General features: G+C 39.5%; 1 protein-coding gene across 2 annotated transcripts in view; it reads right to left on the bottom strand.

Moving 5' to 3' along the window:
- The window catches only part of LOC107221729 (probable G-protein coupled receptor 158), a 149,019-nt gene extending 132,803 nt beyond the window's left edge, over positions 1-16,216 (bottom strand). The window contains exons 1-2 of one of the 2 annotated variants that reach the window (XM_046740823.1): positions 16,107-16,216; positions 13,241-15,491 (exon numbers count right to left, since the gene is read on the bottom strand). In XM_046740823.1, coding sequence (XP_046596779.1) covers positions 13,241-14,717 — 1,477 coding nt within the window. In that variant the 5' untranslated portion in view covers positions 14,718-15,491; positions 16,107-16,216. Of the gene's footprint in view, positions 1-13,240; positions 15,579-16,106 lie in introns of those variants that run through there. The other variant, XM_046740829.1, reaches the window with a different exon arrangement.
- Between the last annotated feature and the right edge of the window lie 887 nt (positions 16,217-17,103).

Raw genomic sequence — 17,103 nt, 5'->3', positions numbered from 1 at the left:
AATAGACCCTATTCGTCAGTCTCTGATTGACTTTATGTTCTGCCGACAAGTCGAAAGCGAGTCGACCGTGTGCTCCTTGAGTAGCAAGCATTAAGGTAACCCACCACAAGCAGTGATACAATTTCAAACTCGAGTTACCTTCGAGTAAACCAGAATGGATTCTGAAATTATTTCCCCAATGAACGTGATCCCTTATACACATAAGTGCAGCCTGGTTAATTCTGACACAGTGCCATTTTATCTCTTATAAGGGTTTCCAGCAGCTCCTGCAGCCTCGTTTCTCTCCCTGGGACGAGAGAGGCGTTAATTTCCGCATCGCTACATCCAAGTTAGGCTCTTATATAAATTACAAGGGTATAAGACAGGTGGAAACGATTTTCTACTGCCCCGTGTAAAGCAGGAGCGTACAGCGAAATTATTAATGCCAAGAACTAAATTATAAGTTAAAAAGTTGAACGAAAATTCAAGCCCCTTGGAATCATCAACGCTGTGATGTTGATTCACTGCGGTCGACCGACTATCTCCTGTTCGTCGGCCCCTTAGTGGTTTCAATTAACTCGGTACCTACTACAATGGGGGCAGTTTTTACATTGCGGCCTTTTCCACTTCTCTTCTCTCTCTCTCTCACTCTCTCTCTCTCTCTTTCTCTCTCTATTCACTCAGCAGCAGCAGGGAAAAGAAATTTCCGCGGAAAGATAACGTTGAAACTGCAGTTAACGTGGGGACTATGTAAGTTAAAGATATACACACGTGTAACATGAGCGTTAAAATGTGCGATGTGTGGATGTGTCCGTTTCATGAGGGTTTTTACCGTCAGTTACACTTCCCGAACCGAAAGGTATCGTTGACGTAGGAAATGCTGAAATGTCTGACGATTTTTAAATTTCATTTGGATAATTTTAAACCCGATAAACAAATTGACGATCTGGATACACAAGAACAGTTTAATTTGAGGTAAGTTTTACCCTACTTTGATTCAAATGGAATCAGAAAAGTGTGCGATGGATACTTTGCGAATTGGAAATCAAATATTATAACTTGGCCCTTCGTAAATTAATAATATTTCACAATCAGTCGCTAAATGTTAAGACATTTCTGCGGACACATCTTTGTTTGAAGAGAAAGTCAAGTAGTTTCCGTATTAGCGACTGAAATATTTTATTCCATATCTGTTTGTGGCTGAACACCGATTTAATAAATCTTCTTACCTGTTGTTTCAATTTCATTACACCGAATATATACTTATATTCTTTTTATGTATAACGTATAAGTTAAGTGTTGCAATTCGAAAACTAAAGTAATCAGTGAGAGATTTTTGGTTTCATTGTGGTAACATCGAAATTTCATTGGCATACATAACATCATTTGCAGATGATACTCGTGTAGAAAATTTTCCAGCAAATCTGATCATTCGATTCAATGGAATGATAAAGGTTTATCGTTCATACGCTGCGCGATGCGGAGATATCGCGACAATATAAAAAGCGTATAATCACACAAAAAATTACTTGACCTGAGTTCAGTCATGCTTGTATCCAGATCCTCATTATTGTTAAAGAAAGCAGAAGATATACATCGGATGATCGAATCAAGTAAAATTATGTCGAAACAATTCCCCCTCAGCGTGGAAAAACAAAACAGAAAAAATTGTACGGGAAGACTTCGGCACTTATCAATGATTTTTTTTATACACGGTGCTACTCTTCCTTTATTTCCTGATTAAAAAAGAAACTGTACCGAACATCATTTTTTTATAAATCATAGTTCAATTTATTTTTTAACGAATTGTATGTGCACATCCCCTAAAGTTAAATTTTTATTCATCTCTTCAATTATCCGAATTTTTAAACAACTTGTCTAAAATATCAATACAAACCACATACAATACAAGTTTTCTTTCAAAATACAATCGTGTTATCAAAAATCCATGTCAGATGATTAGTTACTCGGACTAAATTTAGGAATAAAATGAGCTACTGTTTATTGGAATCGGGCAAATTATACAAATTTGGCATCATTAAAACGTGTTCGATTTAGTGAACGATTTGCATAAAAATTCACAGTATTCAGTTTTTTCTATCGCATCAAGAATATATAATTTTATAAAAAAGCTTGTAAAAAAAATCGCATAATTGAATTGACAAATTTGAACCTTTGTATCTAAATTTCGACCCGTTCCTAAATTTTCACCTCATATACAATCTTTGATTCAAAACTAAATCTTGCGGGCGAAAATTTGCAAACTTTTACGCCAAGTTTTATGCATACGTGATCGTCGAATCTCTAAGAAATCACGAGGCGGGATTTAAAGTTAAGAGAAACGAGAATAAGGGATGGAGGTAGGTATAAAAAAGGTCGCACAACCTTTTATCAAGGGATTTTGACCCCCGCATATTCTAACGAACCCATTTCTCCGGGCCATTTAGTTCGATTGATAATATTTCCCGTCGCACCGGAACCGCCGTCTATTTTCTGCAAGACCGTACCTAACCAGTAGGCCGATTCCGGGAGCAGCTTCCAAATTAAATCAGCAAAGTTCCCGCCTTGAATGAAGAAGTTTTCCGGGTCGTTAGACGCTCGGGCAAACTGCAACGCGTAATCGTATCTGACCCAAACAACTAAATTTTCACCAGACAACCGGCATCCATGCAGCCATTCGGACAACTGAGTCAGAGCCTTAAGAATATCCTCGAAATTATTTGAAAATCTCTCTGTTTTTGCATTAAAAAATTACAACGCGTTGCCAAGCCTGTAAATAAATTTAATTTCCACCGGTAACAACTGACTCGTAACCATGCGACATCTCAACTCAAATTTCTCGCTCCGTGACGAATTTTAAATAACCGCGTGCCAACTGGCTCAATTAAAACTTGTTATTTCCAACAATTTCTCATTAACAAGCCACGTCTGCGATGGGTAGAAATTGCAGATTCGTGAGTTCGCCGATACGGTGTATGTGCCTATGTGTTTTCACAAAATGGAAAAAACTTTTCCAGTCTCCTTGCCGTCAGGCAAAAGTGTGAGCTCAAGGTGAGAAGACAAGTGGCGTGTTTAGCAATTGTCTCTTCGTCGTAACTATAATCGAGAGGACTGATTGTTTTTTTGAATAAAAAAAAACTTTCAGTACTAGCACTTTTTTATAAATCCAGAAATTTGATTTACGAAACTCATTTTGGTTTAATAATCCACAATTTATTTCCTAAATACCTGCATACATACGGTAAGCCATGCGTGCGTCGATTGTTTGTAATCAATACAATGAAACGTTGTAAAGTTCGTACCTAATTTTTCATACCAAAATATATTAAATTTATTCGAAGCAAACACCTGTCTGTATATTTGAAATTTGTCAAAGCTAACTTACACGCTGATCCCCCGAATTCAAAATTAATTTATAACGCTTCTTCGGATTTAAAAAATTAATTCTTCTCAAAGAATGCTGGGTGGAAAATTTTCATACCGGATTAATTTAGGGTCATTTCATACGGCCACTAAGCCGCGAGATGATCCCGAAAATAAATAAAAATTTCCCCCCTCACCGCGTCATTATTTCGCCAGGTATAAAAAAGACCTACAATTTATCACGTGTTTCGTACTCGATAAAAATTTCCGAACAAAGCCGAATGCAAGTGCGATAGAGTGTAAGAGATACGAGAATTTAAAAAAATCCGCCATAATTTGCACGTGTAACGTTGACGTCACAGCGTACTTACAGGAAGAACTCAACGAGGGCGTGAAAAGGTGGCGGAAAAAAGAAAAGAGAAAGGGATAGAGAGGGAATCTCCTAGTCATTTTGCTCTTCACCATTGACGGGAAAGGCCCGTGGGAGCGAAGAAGTAACAAATTCCCGGGACTCCGAGGGAGGCAGCGAGGAGTTGATAGGATAGGTATAGTGCGAAATACTTTCGGACTAGATCGCGTCGAAAGATAAATCTTGTTGGTCGTCGCGGCGTCGTATCGAAAAAAAGGAAATAATGGCTCCGCACCCTTTCTCAACTTTAAAAATCACCACCAGATGGAGAAGACGACGCGAAAAGAGAGGATTACACGCGCTGACAATTCCTGCAACATTACGTGCGTCTATAAAAGCACAGGTAAAACAGTTTTCGCAACCTCGAGGCCGTTTTGGGGAAAATTGTTTCAGCTCGTAGCTCGGTTATAAGCCGGGACGCGATTTTGCGAATGTAGACGGGAAAAAAAGTCGATATTTCATAAGTCACGCCTTGTAACCACCCCCGCGAACCCCGATTTCCTCCCCTAACGCAAAGTTTCCGAGCCGCTGGAATGCGCTCAACGGCTCGGCTCGTCTTCCGCGAATCTCACGGGAAATAGCGAGTCTCGAATTTCAATAACATATCCTGTTTTTCCCTCTCTCGTACTTTTCTCCCTCCCGCTGTATAACTTTCGTTCATTATACTCTGACACATTTTTTTTCCTTCTCGAAATTCTTTTCCCGTTTCATTGTCACCTAATTAATCGTCTGTTACATAAAAAACAAAAAAATTGTATAACACATCAGCTGTAGAAAAATTAAATTCACGTCAACTGGTAAAACGAACAAGATTCGCGTACTTTTTAACCTGCTCGACAAAAATCGCAAAATGTTTTTCGCGGAGACTTGAGAAAAAAAAAAAAAAATCTAATCGGCCCAACGATGGAAAAATAATAACCCGATAATTATTGTTTGACGATTCGACTTTTCCTTCTTCATACATTGACTCTGCGAATAAGTTTAAATCAGGATTCTCGATCCGCTGACCCGAGAAGTAACAAAATCAGAGTCAACTTGCATTTCATGTAAAATAAATAATCATCAGTCGAATGTACACATAAACGGGATGTCGTCAACGCGTGTCACGTTATGACGTCACTTCACCGAGGGAATGTTATTTCCAAAAGACTGCTCTTACCCGGTGTCTTTCAAGTCTGTATAGGGTATGAAACCCTCTCGACGAGAGGAAAATACATTTGTGGCAAAACATGTATTCTGACAATAAGGTAGAAATTGAGTTGGTGCACGTAGAGAATTCAGTTATACGTGTACACACCTCGAGGTACATGATACAACAACGCGAGATCCGTGCGGCTTTTAACAGCGCGAAAATGCCCCGCATTTACGATGTACTTTCCAAGTTGCGTTAATGAAGTAAATTTAATTCTCAGGTACGATATATCTGTCATACCGACGTCTGAATTTTACAGTTCAGTAAAAACTTGATACAACTCAAAAGTGATGAGATCAGGATTCAGGGAGTAAAGATGAGGTTGATTCATTAGATTTAATGTTATTCAAAGAATTTCTCCGTGATAGCAGGAAAATAAATTAGAAGCCATAATTTCGAGGAGAGTTTGGTTCTTAATAAAATATGACCAAATTCACGACAGTGTGTCTGTTTAATTTCCTTTCAGATTTCCACTTATTCGAAACCCTGAACTTTTAAACATTTCGTTTCATCAATTTCTTTTTTCTTCTTTTTTTTTCGACCTTTATACACCTCCAACATTTTTTTAAACACGTATTCAATATACGTCCCTGTAAGAAAAATTTTTTTGCAGTTTTTTTTCTCCATTACATATAAGAGGGGGACTTTGGTTACGTACCGTAACTTTTATCCCATCATCTCTATATCATCTTGAACGATGAAAGTAGAAAAAAAGAAAATTAAATTGTTGACCAAAGTGCAGACGAGACGCGGTTTACTACACGGCTTCATCGACGCATTCGACGTTCACCGAGAGGAAAGGAAACGTTTGCCGATATTTACCAACGCTCGAGATTCCAGAAGGAAAATGTACGAGACTCGATGCACTCGATGCAAACGGAGCTTCGTACTTTTCTTTTTTTCTCAGTTTCTGTACGTGGCAGAAAGGAAAAAGCACAGAAATTAAAGTCAAATACGAAAATTGTAAAACGAACGATATGTAGGTACGTAATTCACTTCATTTCTATTCAAGAGTGTACCTATCTGCAATATAATTTAGTTTTGTTTCAGTATACGCTCATTATGCACCCTCGACGTTTAAGTTCCCCATTAATATCCCGCCATCTTACGTAGAACAACTCATGTGTAAACTTTGTTTAAGTTCTATACCTGTACGAAGAAACTTACTTGTTCCGCACACTTTGCTATACGGATATGTACTCGTACAATTTCTGCGGTACGTTTTCCCTGGGCTCAAAACTCGAGCTTCGATCGAACCCTCATTTTCTCAATTCGCCGCTCTCTCTCTGTATAGATTCGGTATCTCTTCCATCTTTCTACATTATCCAATTCTAAATTTATATATAAAGCTCAAAAAGACGGATGTATACTAACGAGTACAAAAGAAACTGAGCGATTTTATGAAAAAATTTTAACTGGCTTGATTTTTTACCCCCGTACTATAAGTACCTTATATAATATAGGAGGATTGTGAGGTTAGCGGATGAAATATGATCGTCGATCCTACTACACGAGAGTTTAATCCGTAAGGAATTGGCAATAACTGAGAAAGAAAAAAAATAAGAAGACCACACGACAAGAAAATACACTTGGAGAATTCAACGTTGAGTGTATATTGTACATATACAACGATAAGTTATAATCCCGACGAGAAGAGCCTGAATTTTTCTGTTCCCGAGCCGAGAGGTTCATCGTGTAATACATATGAGGCATTCCACACCAAACCGACCTGCGTACGATCCTCACTATCGGCGATTTATTTTAATTTCAAGTATGGTGTTCAGTGTACAAAAAAATCATGCTTCACAGAGTTTTAGATTTTTTGGAGCACGGGTGTGACTTTTACTGCTCGAAAAAACACAAAACCAATTTTACGAATGAATAGCCCTAATCGATTGGTTTCGAATTTTCTCGTGCATTCTTTATTAAAAAATCGAAAATTGTGAGACCAACTTGGAAGTGGAAAAGCTTTTGGTTCGGAAGCTGCTGGCGAATTAAGTAATTAAAAAATGAGAAAAATCGGATTATATATTATACAAATTAAAAAAATACAAATTTACATTCTATTCGTTCTTTCTTACTTTTTTCTCACAACTTGGGTTTTTGTACTTTCGGGAGTGGTAAAAATCATAGCCGTGATTCAAAATAATCTAAAACCCGGTGAAAGATGTTTTCTTTTTTTGTATACTCTACACCATCGTTAAAAATAAAAAAATTCCCGACAACGAGGGTCATACGTAAGTCGCGTCGGTTTGACGTGAAATGCCTTATATATTATACATAGCATACGTATGAGTATATATTTGTTTTTTCAATTTCTTCATTAAAAATCGGTTCACGTTTTCGGTCTAAGGATGAAAAAATCCTCCGTATCACACAACGACTTTCGAACGATCAATGAAAAAGCGATGAAACGCCTCGGATAAATATTTGCAGTCCGATTTTCCATCGGCTCCAGGTGCCGCGTATCTCTCGCGCCTCTCATACTGATCACAGAAGGAAGTTGCTCGGCGAACAGCGTTGTCGCCACGACGCGAATACCAAAAAGGTGAGAGCGTCGAAACGGCGCGCGACGCGACGTCGACGATACGCGGAAAAAAGCTCGAACGCCGCGCCGTCGGGATGTTTGCCAGAAAACGAACGCTGCAGAAATCGACTAATTCACCCTCCATCCACCGCGTCTGTCGTTGCAGGCCTGCTGCACCTTTCCTCCCCCACCCCCGCCATTGCCGTAGTGTATGTAAATTTACATTATACACGTCCGCCATTGTAAAGGTGAGGAGAAGTATCTCATGCGGTTTTTCGAGTGAAAACGTATCGACGAAAAAGCGACGGATGATCGTTCAACGAGTCACCGGAATGGCGCTAATAAGAAATCAGCGTTTTTAATCCGATTGGTGCTTTTCTTTTAAATGTGAAACTTTTGCTACGGCAACGTTATCTCGGTTGTATTTTATTTTATAGACAATTTCAATACACGGAGATAGTCGTCCTTAGGTACCTCTACCCTCCGTAAATTAATCGGAATTCAAAGACGCACGGCACTGTTTATGCAGACGTACCCCTCGCCTGGACGTCTCGCGAATTTAACCTGCACACCCGTTAGAAAACTTTTGTCAGTCTCCTCGTGAAAGTATAATCAAGGTGTGCGTCAAGAAAAAGAAGAAGATGTGAGTAAAGTTTGAAGGTGCTAGGATTACTTCGATCCTTGCCACCGAGTGATTGAACTTTCAAATGGAAAATATACGTCTATTTTTTCGATGCCGAATACTTCTTACACGCGGTAAAATATCGATGAAAACAAAAATTGTAACCTGGCCAACTATTCGGGCATATTATGAGGTATGAAATGGAATTTGTGCAGATTTATCAAACCGCGACGCAAAAACGTGAAAAATTGAAAACCCACTAAAATTCACTACTGTTTGTAAGTAGAAAAATTATATCTGAAAAAAAAATCTGCAAAAATTGTATATCATATACCTCGAAATGTGCCCAAAAAGTGTGTCAAATACATATCAGATTTTTCCCATTCATATTATGTGCGTATAATAAATTTTCAAGTATTGGTATCGAAAAAAAAACATGTTTTGTGTCCCATTAAAAATTTCCATCGCTCGTTGACACAGGCTAGAGTTATCCGAGTGCCTTCAAACTTTCCACACGTACATGTTTTTTAATTATTTTTTTTTTACACACTGTCAGGGAAGTACAAAAAGCGAAATAACAGCGACCCTAATACACGTGTATAATATATAGGCAATCCAGCTGCCTGCACGTATACCTAAAATATCCCTTGCGAAACTCCGGGCGGGTTAATTTCGCCACCGGTTTACTTGCACCGCGAGCAATTCTGCATTTCCAACGGCGCCGATATATACATATAATATGTATAATATGCCTGTACATACTGTTTGCTGATAAATTATCTGATTCGGTGAAGTAGCATATTGGCTTGCTTTATAATTGAAAATGTCTGAGGCTAAAGTGGAAGCAGGTATTCCCATGTGTATAAAGTAACCCACTACAGCAGCAATGGGGCGATGCTATTTTTTTCATTTTTAGAAACTCAAAAATAGTTTTTCTATCGCTTTGCTTGCAATTTTTCCTCCCTTTTTCAATCAATTGATTACGATACGTCGCCCGAATGAAATAGAAATTATAGAAATATTTAGCCAATGCACTGCAGTTCAACTTATTTTTTTTTATAACCTTATACTATGATTTTTGATTAGTAATACGCTTCAATTAGTTATCCAATAACATGACTATCTACACGCTTCTCTGATAAAATTGAACAATTCCAACGGATAATCGTGAAGAGACGGCTGTGATTATCATTTTCGTAGAAGCTGTCAGTTAGTCTATTGAAAGTGAAATCAAAGTGAGCAAAAGTAAAATAAAAAAAATAAAAAAATTCCTACCGAAAAAATCTCGCGCACAGCAAACTGCCTGCCTATACGGTTACAAACCAATTTTGTATGGTCTTGTTGTAAGTTAATGGAAATAACGTACCAGGCACAAAACTGATGCAGGATGTGGGCAACTCCGAGCAAACTCCGGTCAAAAACAGCTGACGCGCCTAACGGCTGCATTATTATATGTGTAATACGACGGTAGGTTCACGCTGCAATCAATTATCGGTTATTTGAGTTATACCCATGGAAAAACAACGTGACCGCGGCAATTACAATATTTTTATAAAATAAAAAGGTTGATTGATTAAAATTCTATATCTCGATTATTCAAATAATCATCATTTATTTGTGCAAAAAATTCCTTGCGTGTATTATGCTAATTTCGGAGTGCGGTGGAATTTGTTTATTGGTGAAGTTTGCGCTGCACAGTTTTCGTAATGTTTAAAAGTTTCAGGCAACAATGCGAATTCGTATTTGAACAAAAACTAGAGCCGATAATATAAAAAATAAGGACTCCTGCCAAAATTATACGCAATACTCGCCAAAAAGTATGACTGCACGTCGAGAATAATATTTACACGCAGAGTTTGAAAAACTTTGATTAAATTTAAAGAGCACGGATTAAACAACAGTGAAAATAGGTCAATGTAATTTTTGTGCTGTCAATATTAATCATCTTTCTCGTTGTTTGCAGAGTTGAGATTATAATTATTGTTTCGCGAACTCTTCTCATTAAAGAACGTTTTCCTCCGTCACAAAACGACCTGTCTATGCATACAATATATATATATATATATATACTAGTACAACAAATTCCTTGCACCGAAGGCAATATCGGGCGGTTGGGACGTGAAGTTTATTAAAATTTATAACCTACAGACGGCAATAAATCCGTTTAATTGCAAGTAATTAGTCCCAGTGCGGTGCAGACGTGTTTCGGTCAGCTCACCCTTAAACTCAAATCTGACTATCCAAACGGTCCGAATTTACGAGAAAAATTTAGGATCTCGACGCAGTCCCTGATCCTCCTGGTCGACTAACTTATGCCTATACGTAGGTGCACGTATATTTTGCAGCGTCCGAAGACGAACAAGACATAAATATACCTGTTCATTGGAGATTATACAGTTTGGACTGGGAATATTTAACGCAATAATGCGATGTAAGTAAAATCGTGCATCGTGTAATAGTAGGAGCAAAACGTGAATCGAAACGCCTGCAAGGTAAAATCACTCTGAATCGTCATTCTCGGTATCGAACGGACGTACAACAAGCTAACTCTGGACCATTCTGCCAATCAGCGGTAAACGATCTCACGGATTTCCATTTCCCAAGCAATTTTCACTGGCTAATGGGAAGCCGCCTCGCCGTGGTAACTTGATTTTCGTAGGTGTTGGTGCGTGTACGATGTAGAAACGCGTCGGGGATTCAACGTTGCTTCGAAATTGATGCACCGTATTCCGCGTAAGACTCCCGGATTCAAAAAGCGAAGAATGAGAATAAGACGAAGAGTAAAAAGAAAAAGGAGGGAATCACGGACGGAGAGAAGCGGCGGGGTAAAAGAAAACCGGCGAACAGCCGCCTACGCGTGGAGTTTAAATGTTGAGCTTTAAAGCTTCATCCCTTAGGAGAGAATTGAACGAAAACAAATACCGCGGATGCTGCCTTCATTTCAGTCTCTGAGAGCCCTGTTCGCGGTTGACGCGAGAACGAGTCAGAGTAGCGGATAAAGATCGCGAAAGGTTAGAGGGTGAAAAGAAAGGTGAGGAAAAAAGAAACTGCAAAGAATCCGAGCGAATCCTCGAGCAAGTGTTAAGACGTTCATCTGCTAGCGGAGTTTTATCCGTTTGCGCCGCTTCGTTCACGTTTAAATCTCTTCAAGCCCGTGTAGAAAAGTTGCGGGAAAAGCGAATAAGTTCGGAACCAAGGACAAGTATAAATAAGAGAAGAAGAAAAAGAAAAACTAAAAAAGAACATAACCCCGGGTGATCATGAATGAATTTATTTCATCTCTTCGAGAAAACGTCGTGAATTTCGAAGTGCGTTCGTGATAACGATGCGTCAAGTATTTACCAAGCTATCAAAATGATGAACAAATATTTCAATGTTCCCTTGTTTAATGACATATTCAATCCAACTATTTGTACGACCCCGAATAAAGCATCATGAATGACGAATTTATTCTTAGAGTAATTAAAACCATTTTGTATGTATATTATAATCACGCGCAGCTAATTACGCCCACAGGTATAGTATAATTTATTATGCCTTTTAGGGGTTTCAAATTGTACACGAAATGAAGAAGAAAATTATTCTGCACCATATCCATCGACAGCTGCGTCGGAACATCTTAAATTATTGTAAAATATAAATGTAGCTGTGGTGTGAAAAAATTCATCGCGATAGTAACAGCGTTGTGTGTTTTCAGTCTTGCTTTTGCCAATCCATTCGACGCATCTCAAACGGAAAAACTGTATGTGTAGGAAAGAAAAAATCGATGTGGGTTCTGTACTTTATCGAGAAGTGAAACAATACGAGGAGGATAATAAATTTCGGAGAGCGGCGTTCATTGCAATTGTTCGGGAAACTGGTTCGCACGATGAAGGTACACAACTAACAATGAAACAAAGTTCGGTATAAAATTTTACACATAAATAAACACAGTGTATCTAGATATCGTAATATCATGGGCAAAAACATAAATTGTACCGAACGAAAATTCCGAGCCTGTCAGAAATTTGTCAAAAGTATATTTCGCATAGGATTTGTGGCTCGGAATACAATTATCGTACGCCTCGCACAGATATCTGCGTCGAGAGAGAAGTGGAAAAAAAATATGGATAAATTTTTACGAAGGATCAGTAGAATACCGAGGAAATAATTGGAAGAATGGAAGATACAAATGACGAGCTGAGAGGTAGAAAAACAGAGAGATGAGAAAATGAGAAACAGACGCTCAGACGAAATTGCTTTCGGCCTTCTTTCCACCCTGAAATTCTGATGAGAAGTCCTTCTGTACTTCCTCCATCAATTATACTTCGAAGAGACACTAATCTACTTCTATATGCGACCCAAAGTCTACCACGCGATTAGGTTTCGAGAGAGTCTTATTATTTCTAACAGTTCACCGATATTTCGATGATCCTTTTACGTGCCGGGAACACGTATCAGAAAGACACGATTAGGCTTTAAGAGGGTAAATCGTCGAGTAGTCTAAGCAAAACCAATCTTTCAAACATAAGTGAAATTCAAACGTACAACCGGATACCCTTGGAGAATATTTTCTTTTCTTTTTTTTTACTGCAAACAATACTCTGTGAATTGGGCCGATTTTTCCACCAATTATTAATAAACGTTCGCGTTGTTGCACGATGCGCAATACCGTGCTACTCTCTTAATATCATTATCGACGAACATGCATCAGGTACGTACCGAGTAAGGAGCGAAAAAAATTATCAAATGACGCAGAGAGTGAGGGTATAAGGAAAAAAACTCGTACATGGTAATCAAGTTTTTTACTCGGTCAACCGTAACGTGCACTTTTTCAAACGGCTCTCCGGTTCAGCTACGTCGATACTTTTCAATTGGACCATTAAAATGGTTTTCAGCCGTACGTCGTGTGTCCGGATCGTTGAAAATTCGATCACGCATTGGAAGAGTGAAACAAAAAACGAGAGAAAAAATAAAATTGGAAGGCGAAAAAAGAAACGAACAGAGACAACCGGCCAATATTTAATTGAATTTCTAACAGCAGTACAGAGAGCGCGACGCGCGCATCACGTTCGTCCGTCGAAGTAAAATAATTGACAATAATTAGTTAGGTATAAAGGAGAAAACTGAAAAATGTAAAAATGAAAAAAAAAAAACGATGCGACTCACCGTGGCTGAATTGATTATTACTGGCGATCACTCTCTCGGCATTTTTCCTAGCGATCCAAAACCACTCGCTGCTGTTACTCAGATACTTGTACTCAACGGCGAGATCCTTGACCAATACAGCGTCCTCGTCCTCGAGACGATGAGCAAACGGACAGTAGAGCCAGTGATCGCGGTATTGAAGTTTGTCGTAACAGTTTCCAGCGGCGAAAATATCCTCGTCGAATTCAACCATCGATAATATACTAGCGTGAAGGAGGTACTCCGACGACAGCATAACTTCCGGGGCGTACTTCCACAGTCTCGTGAGCATATTGGCCCTGTTAACGGCGAGATTGGCCTCGAGGCGAAACCTCTCCTGAGCGTAACGATCCACGACACCTTCGCCGAGGTTCAGGTCGGTACCGGCGGTGCAATTCTCACCCAGCAGATGCTGGTTCTCGATGATCCTCAAGAAACGCGTGACGATGTCGACCTGGACGCTCTGCTTCTCGGTGCGTCTCGTTACCACCTCTTCGTACTCGGCCATGCTCTTTTCCGACCACTTGGACGAGTTCCGGGACTCGTTCTGCTGCACCTCGTCGTAGGCCTCGTAATCCTCCAGTTTCAACCTCACGTAATTTTCGTTCACCCGTTTCTCCTCCTTCGACGACGTGTGCACCATGGTGCCAAATTCCTCGGTAGCGTTCTCCCTCTCCCCGTCCATACGGGCCTGCTTCTTTTCCTGCGGAAAAGCTTTCCGCAGCTTTTCCAGCGAGCCTCCGGTTCCCGGGGAACCGGGACCGACGGTGAGTTCACCCGCAGGACCGAGCTTCGTCTGAATCCTTTGATTCCTGCGTAATTGTTCCTTTTCCCGGGTCGACGGCACGTCCTGCATTCGCGGGTGCATTTCGTTGAGAATTTTTCCGAGCTTTTGAACGGCCTCTTCCTGAAGGATGTTCCTGGTCAAGTTTGTCCTGTCGTCCGGGAATTCGTTGGTGATATTCGTCCCCTCGGTGTCGTTCGTCTCGAGGAAAGGTAGGGAGGCCTCCTCGCCTATAAAAGTCGCGTTTCTGATCGTCGCCGTCGAGCCGCTTTTCCGTTTACCTTTCGCAGGAACGAAACCGTCGTCGAGATCGTCGATTATTATCTGTCTGACGAAATGACCGCGCGACCTTCCGTGTCTTATTTGCGCAGCGGCCGGCGATCTTTCCAAACTCGTAGTATCAACGGCCTCTTCGTAATCCTCGACGAAATCCCCGCTTATCTGTTTTTCAAATTCACCCAGCGTAATCTGTCCCGTATTGGTCAATGGAAGCTTTTCGAATCGCGTATCCTGCACGAGTTTTCTCTCGATGAAAGGCGGCCTGTGCTTTTGTTGATGGCGCACCAATTCTTTCGGCCTTTCAATCTGTACCTCAATTCCGCAAGCTGATCTCGGTAAAATCTCACAAATCAGTGAAAATAAAATAACCACCGTCCAATAACCGTTGAGATTCATTTTACGGAGGGCTCAGAACGACACCCGAATCAATCCGCCATTCTGCATCGACTAAATGGTTGTTAATTATATCCAGAGCTTTGTCGATCAAACCGTCACGCCATGCTGGACATTTTTTGATTTCATTTTTTTTTTTTTTTTTTTCTTTCTGTTCGGATTGTATATCTATTTGTTTCTTCAATTATTTTTGATTCACCGCCTCAAACCTCGCGTTCAAAAAATATTTTCTTCCGCGCCCTGGTACCTTCCATTTATCAGACCGTTTGACACACGCCCATATTAAAGAAAACTGTTGCAACGGTATCACGGCACTGTTAATACAAATTTCTACAACGATCCGCACAATAGTCAGAGTCTACATTAGAGAATCGGTATCCGTGCACCAGTTTATAGCAATAATTACAGGCCGGAATGAACGGTGCATAAATTTTCATTCACAGTTAATTAAACCCGGCTGATAAAAGCCTTGCGTACAACAATGTAAATCTATAATCACTGGAGGTTATACTGGATAGTTAAATTGTAGTCTGATAATAACTAACGGTATTATCACAGAATTTTGCAGAGGGGGGTGGTTTCAAATCGTATCGTTACCTTTATCACGTCACATTATCCACCTACGCATTACATTGTTACCAAAGGTTGTTTGTTTATTATGCGTGATTCACAAGCGACATTTTTATCACGTGATTACGCGACGTCTATACTTGTACGTTTACGTATTGTCATAATGTTGATACCAACGTCAGTTCCTCCCTTATTGTTAGAGTGTGACTGTTGGTTAGAACAAGAAAATTACGATTAGGAAGAACAGGAATTTTACAAATCAAAATTGAAAACAAAAACTATACAAATACAATTATTCTCGTGGTACTTTTCAATATCCCACAACGTTGAGTATCTGACAAACATTTGTCACTTAAAAAAACTTCATCTTCACAATTTACTGATGGTGAATGTTCCGCAATACATATTGATAATAAGCAGCATCAAAAAGTGTGATATAACATTGTTCACGGTACGATTATCATTGTTCTAAACGATATTTCATCACGCGATGCTTACTTGAGAAACTCTAACGACCATCAACATTTACTTCACTCCGATTTTGTCGAAAGTGTTTTACGCGTGCAAGAAGGTAAGACTATGATAAAAAAAAAAAATAAAAAAAAAAAAAAATTAACAACTTATCCGCAACCTAGATTGGGTTTGAATGTTTTCCTGTAAGCGATTTATCAAAATGTCGAATCGTCGTCTCGCTGTACCGACACGCATCTTTTTCAAATCATCGTCAACAAGTTCGGTGCGTGTGTGTGTATATATATATAAATATGTATGCATGGTATATAAAATCAACAATAGTGTCCAGAATAAAACGGAGGAACAAACTTGAAGCGGCGAGTCGTGCGAAGAGTAAACAGGACGTGAAATTATCGTCAAATTATATTACGCATAGAAAAATGTCGTAGTGCTTCGAGATGGGATCGCGGGTGCACGCGGTGCCTGACTGAGGGTTGAAACGCGACTCGCGTCCCTCCGGATCCTTGGAAACCCAAAGCGCATGTCCCGGGATGCCTGCGCTTCTTAACACAGGTAATATACATTCATTAGAAACTCGCATCCCTCCACCTATCTGCACTTATTTACTATAATCACAGGAAGCGTAAGGTACAATTTCTTTACGGGTATTGCATCCTCCAAGTTGCAGCGAGTTCGTTCGTTTAATCGGATTTCAATTGGAGCGAGGTTGAAATTCCGAATTTAAAAAACCCTGAAAGTGCCAAATTCCGAATATTTTTGTGGTAAAACTTGAGCAAAGTAGTCTAACTTCGACGAAACCCAACGCTCAAAGTTCCGAAAGGGTATAACTTCGAGAAGTCGAAGTACCGAAAGTATGAAAATGAGAAAATTTAAAACTCTGAGACATCGAAATTCCGAATGATCAGAAATTTTCAGACCTGTAAATTTTTGGCGTGGTTACATTTCACCACGTTGATAATTCTTTGTTTTGGATTTTCGATATTTTTACGTTCGGAATCCTGTTCGTTATAATTTTTTACACCCTCTCGTTGAGTAAACTACGCTGTGTGATTATATTTTAACTTTCGGAATTTTACTCTATCGAAACTTTATTTTTTAGAATTTTGCTCTGTCGAAACTTTACTTTTCGCAACTTGAATTTTCGGATTCTTGCATTTCGAAACTTTGAGCCGTCGGATTTTCAACCATTCGAAGCTTTGTTGTTTCGTCAAAGTTTGATTTCTTTACTTCAAGCTTCGCCACGAAATAATTCGGAATTAGCGCTTTCGGAACTTTTGAAATTCGGAACTCCAGCCCCGCTCCTTTCAATTCACTGTAGACTTTATCTTTTCCACGGCCCTACGTT

The sequence above is a fragment of the Neodiprion lecontei genome, chromosome 1 (genome assembly GCF_021901455.1).
Source record: "Neodiprion lecontei isolate iyNeoLeco1 chromosome 1, iyNeoLeco1.1, whole genome shotgun sequence".
Classification (NCBI taxonomy): Eukaryota; Metazoa; Arthropoda; class Insecta; order Hymenoptera; family Diprionidae; genus Neodiprion; species Neodiprion lecontei.
The sequence above is the reverse complement of the archived record's forward strand: the minus strand, read 5'-3'. Positions and strand labels throughout refer to the sequence as shown.